The sequence below is a fragment of the Chaetodon trifascialis genome, chromosome 4 (assembly GCF_039877785.1).
Source record: "Chaetodon trifascialis isolate fChaTrf1 chromosome 4, fChaTrf1.hap1, whole genome shotgun sequence".
NCBI lineage: Eukaryota > Metazoa > Chordata > Actinopteri > Chaetodontiformes > Chaetodontidae > Chaetodon > Chaetodon trifascialis.
This window is the reverse complement of record NC_092059.1, coordinates 11451658-11463718: the sequence shown is the minus strand read 5'-3', so window position 1 is coordinate 11463718 and position 12061 is coordinate 11451658. Positions and strand designations below refer to the sequence as shown.

Genomic DNA, 12061 nt, shown 5'->3' with positions numbered 1-12061 from the left:
AAGGTCAGGTGGTTGTCCTTTTCCTCAGCAGGGTGTGGCACAAAGATGACGAAGCAGCTAGTCACAGGCATGGCAGGAGATCCCAACTATGGAACAAATAAACAAGGGAAAAAAAGACTAGAGAGACTTGTGCCAAGGATATTACTCACTACATTCTTGGTTTCAGTTGATAACACCTAAGAGACTTCAGAGTATGACTCACAGTGGACTGTAGCTGCATCTAGAATATGCAAAAAGGCAAAATGTTGATGAAATCGAAGCCTAAGGGTTTAGAGAAAATAACATAAAACAAAATATTCTTTGAAAATGATGCTGACAGCGCGATTGGTGTCACCATCATCTTCACTAATGCTAATCTTAGTGGTGCCTTATTCGTGGCTCCATCAGCGTGGCAAAGGATTTATTCCCAGTGCTTTGAATGTGCTTTTTGCTGTCTTGGATCAGAGTGGGGAGAGCGGCCAGTTAATAGCAGCCTATTGACACTGGACCATCTGTTTAGGTGGACGCTGTCCAGCAGAGCAGACAGGGAGGGAGAAAGGGACGGAGAGGCAGAGGAAGTGACAGAAAAAGAGAGAGGAGAGGGTGACGATTAATGGACGAGAGAAGGGGTAACAGCAAGGTACAAAGAGAGGTAGTGTTAACAAACAAGAAATATGTAGAGAGACTCACACTTGGATGTGGCATATCATATTGTTTACATGTTTTAAATTAGCACATTTTATATTTTTATCAGGAGCAGGATACGCAGAAGTATCCTTAACGGCATCGCAGTGTTACGGCACTGTTGTACTGTCTTGGCGTCAATGCCAATTTTTTTTTTTTCCTCAAAAAAGGGCTGCTAGCCACATCCCTGTTCTGTAAAGCCTGCGCTCTCTGGGGATGGCTGGTCCGGCAGAGCCCAGGGGGGGAGCTGTCAGTTGAATCATCCAGAGTGAGGGCTGATTCCTCAGTCAGCTGCCTCTCAAGCCTTCCTCTCTGACCAAGCCTCACTCCCCTGAGCCCCCTGATTGCTGTCACCATAGTGATTCTCTGTGTACTGCCGGCTGGTCTCTGCAACCCCCCCCCCCCATTCCCACCTCCTCCCGAAACCCTCACCCTGCCTCTCACTACCACCCGTCGCCAACTCGCTGCCACTTGTGTTTTGATTTTTGCATGACTTCCTCCTTCATTGATGATCGACTTCATGTGTGGAAGTCCTTAGCTGGCCGGAGTAAAAAGGGTTTCCCTGTACTTGCTGGAATACAAATACAAAAACATAGATTTTCTCCCTCAGCACACACACACACACACACACACACACACACACACACACACACACACACACACACACACACACACACACACACACATGCTTCAGGGTGGAAACATAAACACGTCTTTTTCTTTCTTTTTTTCAGTTGTGGAAAGCAAGCACCAACTTACAAGCACTGACTTATTTGATCATTTTACAGTTTAGAAGAGGGAGTGTCTTTAAGAGAGAGTGCTAAGCAAGGCTTGAAAAATACCTTTGTTGTCCCAAAGCTACTGTTTCCTCAAGGGGTTTCTGATATGTTCTGCATGGGATTGTGATGGTGCGATGTGTCCTCCCCTCACTAGCCACCCATGCTTAAAATAGCCACAATTCCTTAATGTTACTGTAGATTCTGTATTAAACTATGACAGGGATGTCTACATGTGAAGCACATTCATATGTTCAGAAATCATCACAGGTCAAGAATGTTTTGATGAGCAGGTAAAAATACACTCTCCTGAGAGATAATTAAAATTTGAGAGACCACAGTATATACTGTATTTCTCTTTCATGTTATTCTTTTTTCCAGTGATGGATGTGTTCATTAAATCATTGCTGCACTTTGCAAACATCATAACAAGAAACATTCTGCATGCATGTAGAGTGGTGCTTGGGCAGAAAGAAGAGGGGTTATTGTTGTAAGTGTTGCTATTTTTTCTCCTTCTTCAAGCATGTTTTAAAGGGGGACACATCGATATAGAATGTGAAGCTTTAAAAGAAAAGGAAAGCCATCAAGATCTCCTATCCACAACGTCATTAAGGCACCACAGATTCTTGTGATATGAAGTCTTGCATTTTGCCTCAAGTTCCAATACAGGACATCATGCATTATTTCGCACAGTGCAAGTTGTATAGGACATCTAATTTTACTCAATTTCTTTCACAAGCCAAACACCAAGTGTGTTTTTCAGCCAGGAGATCAGGTTCCAAACAGTATCTCAAGTGCAACTCTGATAGAGACAAGCCAGGACTTTGTGGTAAATTCAACTACTCCTATGCAGTCTCTCTATTTGATAAGAGCTGAGAAACAAGGGAAACATGTAGCGTATCTAATTCATTCTTCTCATGCTTCATAATTCAATTTCAATCTCCCTCTTGAAAATGAATGATTGTACCACCATAGAGCTCTTTAATTGGCATAGTGTTAAAGGAATGACATAGCATGGAGGACAGCTATTCAATTTTCAATTTTAACGAAATATTACACAGCAGCTCTGTATTCTCTTCCTGTCATCTGAGAAGTAATCAGTCCGACCTATCTACTCAGCGGCCTGTTGATGCTTGCCATCAAATACAGATCACACACAGAGAGAAAAATCATTGCCCTCTCCCTGGTCTTATTCATTTGGTCCTGTTATGCACAGCTTATAACCTGAAAATTAGCAGCAGCCTGTATGCCTCTTGCTCCAGGAGTTGTGCGGCTGCTCATTTGATGTACTTAATCAGGTGCAGCCTTTATAATGGGAAAGGAATAGGGCCAGGCTTGATTGGCCTTGATGACATCTATGCTCCAATTGTCTAGAAAACCTCCAGCTTTAATCAATCTACAGGATAATTCAGAATCTCTGGCTGCTGCCTGCAATGATTGGCTTTTTCTCTGAAAATACTACTAAAAATGCAGGTATGGCTGCACTAAAACTGAGGCGTGTTCAATATACTGATTACAGTTTACTGGCAGTGTAATGTGAGTCATTTCTAGTTTAGTGTTGCCTGCAGAATGTGAATGTCAAAAATATACTAGGAGTCATATGGGTATATATATTTTATCCTAATTATACTAACAGCATTATTGTAACAGATGAGGTGACATGTTGAGAAACCTCAGACCGCCTGGTCATCTCAGAGACTTTATCTACCACCTCAGGGGCAGGGGACTTGAAAATGGGGTGTAGTGTAATGGACTGGATGTCATATTAGTGTTTAACATGTTAATGTTATGACTATCACTGTGTTAGGAGACAGGAGTTCAGCTAAAGTAAAATGGACTGTTTACTGCAGTTATTGAGATTTCCAGGATGTCAGTGAACATGTTATATGCATAGAAACTGTAAAGCCTGTCAGTCATTTCAGCTACCTATGACAGTGATTTGTGTGAGACAGTGTACCTGTGATTGGCAGACAGTTAGGGGGGATGTCTCTTGTTGTTCCTGCTAGTTTGAGGAGTAAGAGCTAGACTATAAGTGGTAGCCCAAGCAAGATCCTATTGCAGAAAACACACAGTAAAGCAGACAGGGTTTGTTGTTTTGTTGTTGTTTATGGCCTTCCATAGTATATGCACTACCTGTTAAAATACAAGTGAAACAAATTAACTTCTTGTAGCCTTCTTGATGAAGGACACCACGTTTGGTGTCATCTATAGGGTTTTCCTGTGCCACTAGTGAACTCCACAGTGTGCTGGCAGGGGACTCCTGTGATTGTTCTATGGTGAGAAAGTTGCTGCTGGGGAATTGTTCCAAGATCAAGCAGGAGGAGGGAACTGACAAACAGGGAGTCAAGGTGCTGTTGCCGCTTGGAGGGTGGCGGACAGAGAAAAGAGAGAAAAATGACTACGATATTGGCTGCAGAAGGCTCGGTTGGGCTGCTCTGACTGCGCTGTCAATGAACATGCCACCCATGACAAAACAGTTGCAGCCAGAATTACAGACACGTCCAAGAGAGGCAAAGCTAAGTGTGAAGCATTTCATGCACAATTTGAACTGTTTGCCCAGGCTGGTAAGTGGTCTGAGGGATCTCGCCAATGATCTTGAAAGGCTATGCTCCTATGCTCACATGCCCCCAGCCATCCAGAGCAAATAAGCCTGAGACCATTTCCTCCTCACCCACGACCAGCTGACATGTGTATCTAGACACTACTCGTTCTTCAGGAGGCTTTGGGGCTAGCCATACAGAGAGATTTGGCTGCTGGTTTGACAAGTCACTGAAGGTGAGAGATGCAAGTGGACCGAGTTCAATGCAACAGAAACTGTCTGGGTGAAGAAGCTCTCTCAACTCAACAAGTGCAGGCTGCCACACTGCGAGAGGAGAGGCAGCCCAAGCCACACTCAAGGACCTGCTGGGGATGTGGACATTGTCCTCATACCCCTGCAAATGAGGGAAATGGGACAGGGACTGCATAACTGGGATGATGCAGACCCCTGGGAATGTGTCCTGTCCCTGTCCAAGCGAGGAAGCAGCACAGCACAACCAACTGGGGGCACTGCGACCAGCAGGTGATTTAGATGCCGAGCTGGAGTGACATCTGGTGTTGGGCTGAATATGGATAGGAAACTGCAGGTACACCCCATTGACTATTGAGGGGACATGCTGCTCTGCACTGGTGGACATAGCACAGCAACCCAGGTGAAACCAGATATTTTCCCCACCAAAGCGAAACTTCTGTCATTGGAGAGTGGGCTCCCATGGTTGGGAAGATTAATGACTTTTGCGGTAGGAAAGGAGTCGGATTGCTGCCTGTTGTGGGTCACAGACCAGAAAGACTGTATAATGGGAGTGGATGTTCTTGAGGCATTGGACTGTGTCATTAATACGAGAGGAACTCCCAATCTTCCAGATTGACATGCCATTCATCCTTCCACCATTTCCTGGACCTCCCTGATTGTCATGGTCCCCAAAAAGCTGTAGGATGATTGGTGGCTGTGTGTAGACCTCAGACCAATCAACAAAGTGACCAAAAAGGACCCCCCTGCCTGTGCATTGATAAGCCCCATAACACACTGGCAGGGTCTTCCTCACTCCTGAAGACAGACTAAAAACTGATTTAATCACCAGCAGCATCATCATTATCGTGAGTTCTTCAGGTGTGTGCTTTAGAGGGTAGCACCACCAGGATTAACACTGCACCCCCAAAAATGTTGCTTATGAGATGTGAGGTCACGTTCCAGGGATACAGGCTTGCAAGTGGCAGTATCAGCACCATGGACAAGAGCATGCAAGCTGTGAAAGACTGGCACACCCCCAGCTCTGTGCAGGACCTGAGGAGCTTCTTGGGCCTGTCCTCCTACTACAGAAGGTTTTTGAGGGGGTTTTCCTGCATAGCTGTGTGCAAAAAGGGGAGGCAGTCTTGTGGACTGAGGAGGGCCATGCAGCATACTCTTCACTGCCAGCCATGGACCAGCAGCTGTGAATACCACAAAGTAGGGGCACAAACAGGGGCAAAATGTAGACCTCATACCAGTGTTTCCCCAGGTGGTAACACAGCGCTAACCCCCATTGGAGGAGGTTTTCTCGAACAACAAAGGGACTGGTCAGTGTTTGAAGCCCTGTGCGTGTGACGGGGTGCTGCAGAAAGGTGGAAATAACCAGCTATGGGAGAGACACAGTGGCAGGTGGTGGTGCCAAGGGGCCTGTGAGAGTTGGTGCTCCAGGCATTTCATAGAGTTCCAGGATCTGGTCACTTTGGGGTTGCTAAAACACTCCACTGCATCCATCAGGGATTCTACTGGGACCAGCAAGGCCAGGATGCGCAACAGTATTGCCACTGCTGCAACAGTTGCACTGCCCCAAAGTCCCTGCTCTGCCCTCGGCCCCTGCTCCAGCCCTTTTCCCACGGACTTTGAGAGACCTCAGACCGCCTGGTCATCTCAGAGACTTTATCTACCACTGACTGTCCCTATGTAAGCAATCTGAGTTCAGTTAAGGTAAAAAGGATTGTTGCAGTTGCTGAGATTTCTTGGATGTCAGTGAATATGTTATATGCTTAAAACCTGTGAAGCCTGTCAGTCATTTCAGCTACCTATGACAGTGATTTGTGTGAGATTGTGATTGGCAGACAGTTAGGGGGGGATGTCTGTTGTTGTTACTGCTAGTTTGGGGAGCAGGAGCTAGACTATAAGTGGGAGCCCAAGCAAGATGCTAGTGGAGAGAGCACAAAGCGAAGCAGACAGGTTTTGGATTTTTGGCATTCCTTACAGCTTACAGTAGCCTGTGTACTGCCCACTAATAAAGTGCTAGCAAAAGCAACAAACGTCTCCTAACCCCCTTACTCAATCAATTCAGCACATTTTGGAAATGTTTGTGCAATTTGGTTTTCAGGCAGGGTCAAAATCAGAGCTATGCCTTTAAGATGCGTGGTTTTCCTGAGCAACATGGACAGCTTGAGACTATGAATTAACGGTACAGAAAATGATATAGATCAGCATGTTTTGGCGGATTGTTTGATGTATTCACTGATTTGTGCACTTACATCGAAGTACACGAATCAGTATCAAAAATTAACATCAGCGTCTGTTGTTATTCTGGTGTTTAGTGCATTTAGTTCTACAACTAAACTTGGCCCTGCTTACCTGAATGCACAGCACACTGTACGGAAGCCGCTGTGTTGTCTGTCAACGGCTGTCACGCTTCCTCCTGCTCCGTTGCCGTGGCAACACACAGAGAGCGTCGGCTGCTGTGTAACAGGATGGAAAGGAAGATGGAGGAGAACACTGTTAGAGACGTCGAGACTGGTGTGTAAATACGAGCCTTACCTGGCTTCCCCCTCATTATTATACAAGCGAAGGAAGCGGATGATGCCCAGTTGTCTGCCAAACAATAGCTGCATGTTTCGGCCTCGCCGCGTGCCTTTATATTGACGCTAACGTACAGTGTGCTAACCTCTAGCTAGCAGGTACAGGGATGTAAACAAGAGTATGTTACCAGCTTGTTGTGAGCTAGCTTTGCTCTTGCAGTCGTTAGCTAACCATATAACTAACTGCACACGGGCAATGCTCCTCACACCTAGGGACTCCAGAAAACTGTAGGCATTTTAACGTTTACCACTTCGCCTCAAAGACGAGCAGCAGTGCAGGTGTATCGGCTATGAACGTTTGCTAGCTAGCTGTGTTACCTAGATTAGTGAGGGGCAGCCCCACCAGTAAACTGCTGTGTAGCTAATTAGTTAGCTGTCGATACCTGAAGTATTTGGTCTTTGTCTACGTCTCTCCTCCATATTAAAGCCATAATCCGCGAATAAATACCTACAGCGCCATTGAAGTGATGGATGCTCGACAGATTTGAACTAAAATGTATGGACAGTTCCTCACATAGAGGGATTAATACAGGACAGACTTTAAATTTGTATTTTCTGTTGTTGCAGAAGATTTATTTACAAGTCTGATACTTGTGTACACTGTGGATGCTTGTATGATTACACATGACCTCTTCTTCCATCCGATATCGACGATAACTCTATAACTGTACTATTTCTACTGTAGGTATGCCTCTAATGTCATCCAAATTAGTAACTGGGTCTCTAATATGTATATTCTTGCAAATACAAGTGATTAAGTTGCAAGTGCTCTTGCTTTTCATTCAGTTTGAAGATATTTTTTGTATTTGGCACTGCACTGTTTCTGCCAGTGCCACGGAATTACTGCGTGGATTTTAGGATCTAATAGACAGATTGCAAAGTTAACAAATACAAAAAAAGATTTTCATTTGAAATCTTTTGTTTTTAAAGGAAAGTATTTATTAACTTTTGTTTTAGAAATAACAATCAGTTACTGTTGCACAAACAAATTAATGCAAATGCATAAAAATATAAAGATAACTTAACATATACCCTGAAAACAGACCAGACTGAGTGACAGTGTCATCTGTAAAGCAGGTAAAGGACATTTACATTCACCAATTCAAGGCAAAATCACAAAGGGTTAAAATGAAGAGAAATAATTTGAAATCCAGTTGAAATGAATTAACCTGTTCAAAAGACTTTTAACAAATAACAAATACAAAAAGAAAAATAATTACAAAATAAATTGAGCAGCTCTTACTTTATTTATACAAAAACAGCAAAGTCCCCATTTGAGCAGCACAGTTTAAATTAGTGCAATGTCACTTGCACTGCAAACAAACAAACAAGCAAAAAGATTCTTTCATGCTTCATGTGCTTTGTTATTTATTTGTCTTACTCATTTTGTACTGCAGATCAGCTGTTTTGTGTATACTTTAAAGGTTTCTAAGGAGTGTCAACTTTGAAACTATTAGCCACATATATTTTTAATTTAAAGTCAACGATCTGGGACTGTGTTATTATGTATGACAGACTCATTTGTGGGTTTTCTACAGGCTAAGGTCTAGCATCTTTTATAATTAGATTAGAGCAAGCTGCTTTAACACCTTTTTACACAACACCTTTGAATAAAATGATGCTCAACTCATTCCTCCATATTGCACTTGTTCTTCAGGCAGTGAAACTGGAGGAGAAGACGCCTTGGTGGGGAATGTGAACAAGCTGATTGTGAGCCCACCAGGTTACACAGGAGCTCCGCGAAAAGGACATCTGGTTTTTGATGCTTGCTTTGAGAGTGGTGAGTAGTAAACTTTAAAAACCCAATATCAGCAAAATAAGGTGGGAGTTAAAGTTGTGATTCATGACAGTTTTTCTTATATTCTTTAATGTTGGTGACATCCTTATTTGGCATTGAGTATCCCCGCCCTGGTGAGTGGTGATGCAAATAATCACAAGCTCCAGTGCAGGAGCTCATACACACACGCACACACATTAAAGAGGTCGATATTTTACAGACTGGCTTAGCCTTGTCAGCAGTCACAAAATCAGATCAACACACCATTTAACCCAACTACGGACGTCCTCATGCATGTTTGAAAACTCTGAACAACAAACCTGAAACTGACAATATTGGCTAAAATGTCCTGAAAAACGTTATCCTGGTACCACAGAAGACTGATACTCTAACTATTCCTTCAGTCAGACAGTTACTCTCACACATCACCCTTAATTGTGATCACTATTCAACTTTGCAGCATCTGTTTTCTCTGTGTTTTGCATTTTCATATTATAAATCCGCTCTCATAACTAGAACCCATCCCCTCCTACCAATACCTAATACAGAAATTCTGACAAACACTACCTTGTTTCAGCAAAACTGCATTATTTTAAAGCCTGAAGTTTTCACCAAACAGCTCCACTTTGTCAAAATACCACCGCTAGAATTCTCATTACATGTAGATCAAATAAATTTGACTGCAGCACACAAATTGCTTTGACTGCCTATTCAAACTAGAGCTGACATCAGGGTCCTTTTTTTGAATTTTAAATCTTTGCATGGATTAGCACCACCTTATTTATCCAACCTCATCAGACTATATGTTCCAGTCCACAGTCTCTGCTCATTAGGTGTGGTGTATTTATATAGTCTGAGAATAAACAAGAAATCAGGTGGAAGTAGAGCTTTCTCATACTAGGCTTTCTATCCTCGACATGATTCTGCACTTTCTCTAGCCATCAGGACTGCAAACTACATTAGCATTTTTGAGTCAAGACAACACAACTGCCTCTACTGCTACTAATAATAGCTTTGTTTACAGTCTTGGCTGTTATAGCTAGAAGAAATTCAAATTAAAGTACTGTATATCAAAAGAAAAAACAACAATTACAGGTGAACAGTTGAAATTGTCCTTATTGACTGCTGACTGGAGGGCAAACAGAAAAGGACATCAGTGTCGACCAAGGATAATATACGAGAGGTGGAGCAAGGGCACGAAATTTCTCGAAAATAGAACAACAGCCAGCAGTTTTTCAGACAAGTCACACGTCACGTAGCCTGTTAATTGATGCATGGAGCAGGTTTGTTTGCAGCGGCTTCCTACCTGTGGCATGCACAGGTTATAGTGATGGTGTTCATTTACTTATTGTCCGTGATTGAATATATAAAGATACGCTCTGTGTATTGTACAGTACATGCTATTACACGTTTAATATGCTCATTGACTTTTTTCTGGCTATTTTTATTGTTTCTCTTTCTATTTTCTTTTTGCAGAACCACATTTTACATAGAAATATGTGCATTATTGCTGTAGTAATTACCGATCAGCCAGTCAGTTTTGCCGTGTCTACAGTCAGTGTGGCTAAAAGCAGAAATATGTTAAGTATACTTGAAAGGGTCATTGACCTGTCACCTTGTCCATCTCTTTTGTTGAAAGAAAGCATACAGTAAGATGAAGTTCACAAGCTCCAGTGTATTTTGTTAATGGCCTTTGTTTGCCCCCTTTTCTGGCAGCTGAATGGCGCGACAGTGAAAATAAAGTACTTTCTCACCACTGACAAGGTCAGTTGGTTACCCACACACAGACACGCAGTCAAGCACACAAGTAGGCAGAGTAAATCAGAGAATCAGTGGGTCTGTCTGCGACTGAATCTCTGTGTGGAGATTAGGTTCAGATGGTGCTCAGATTTCATATTTCCACAGACAAGCCCATTTTCTTTTTCCTGCGGACAGAGATGAGCTTTAACTTCACTCTGTTTGTTTTCTCATGTCCGGCCTCAGTGTCGTTGGTGTCAGTGTTGTTCTCCAAAGGTGATTTTTACTTTGTGTCTCTGATACACTTGATTTTCAAAGAGTTAGAGGTCAGCCAATTACATGTGAGCTTTATCGCAGTTGTCAAATGTCCTAGGCATATTAGTAATTCATTCATAAGAGGAACATTTTTGTATGGGTATATGTGGGAATAAATAAGGTAACAGGGAACCTAATCCACAGTTTTGCACTCTGTACACAAGAGGCATGTGAAGGTGAGAGCATATAGCAGTATATAGCACCGGTGCATAAAGATCTAAAGAAAACACATTAGGAGGATTGTGCTGAGATATCAGTGCAGTGATTACCCCTTTTTATAAATTTGCCTTTTTTCCCAGATGACATGGCCAGAGGAGCTCAGACATTGATTAATGGGCACTGAGCTCCCACATTGAGATCAGCTAACATACCAGTGTCTCTGGCTCCGGATGTATCTCCTGAATGATTTATGGAATTGATATTAATCTCTTTCCAGTAAATGCATTACTAAAGTTAGAATGGGGGATAAATTGATGTTTGCCAGCTAATGTCAAATTAATGCCCTGTTGCTGTTTCATTTAAGCAGCCCCGATTTTGTCCATCTTACTTTAAAGTGAGCCTTGATATTACATTCTAATAATTCTTTCACAGCGTACTCTGTGTATATGCCTTCTTAGCCTGTACTGAGCAGTTAATATCCTGTGGTGGTTTTCTGATTATTGCAGACCTGCTCATTGAAGTTATAGTTTTGTAAACTTTCACCCTCACTGGATATTTTGTCTTCCGGTGGTGGCAAGCAAAAAAAAAAAAAAAAAAAAAAAGAGGAACCAGTGGAGCATTCATATGTTCATTTAGTGTTGTCATTATACCATAGTATGATTAAATGGCAGTGTTATTCTTTAAGGTAACAATACTGTAAAATATTTTGTTCGGGATTTCAACGGCCTGCGATCGACTGGCGATCGGTCCAGGGTGTACCCCGCCTCTCGCCCGTTGACAGCCCCCCCGCAACCCCGAAAGGGATAGGCGGTATAGAAAAAGGAAGGATGGATGGATGGATGGATATTAACGGAATATGCGAAATCAGTATGTGAACATTCATCTTGCACATCAGGATATCCAACGTTTGTAATTGACATTCAGTAAAATAAAATTCTTCCTGTCAAATACACTGCAATCTCCACCACCCCACTTGCTTTATATTTGTTGGGCTAGCTATATAAAAAGCATATTTTATGTGATCTATAAGTATCTTCTGAAATCTTCGGGAAAATTCAGTGACTGTTGACTTATACACAGGTACTGAGTGACTTTTTATAACTCAGAATTTTTTTGGCTCCTCCACAGTGTTGTTGCTTTTAATTTAAACCTAAAGCATGTACTTCTCATTTTTATGCAATTTTCAAGGCAGTCCTTGGATAAAAACGTGAATGTGATGCATACCGTGTCAGAGAAAAGAGCTACATTTAGATTATAGAAGAGAACTAGCTCTGTT

General features: G+C 42.5%; 1 protein-coding gene across 1 annotated transcript in view; it reads left to right on the top strand.

Annotated features, from left to right (window-relative positions):
• Positions 1-6530: 6530 nt before the first annotated feature.
• The window catches only part of agbl4 (AGBL carboxypeptidase 4), a 265737-nt gene continuing 260206 nt past the window's right edge, over positions 6531-12061 (top strand). The window contains exons 1-2 of the mRNA XM_070961390.1: positions 6531-6735; positions 8455-8577. Coding sequence (XP_070817491.1) covers positions 6690-6735; positions 8455-8577 — 169 coding nt within the window. The 5' untranslated portion in view covers positions 6531-6689. The remainder of the gene's footprint in view (positions 6736-8454; positions 8578-12061) is intronic.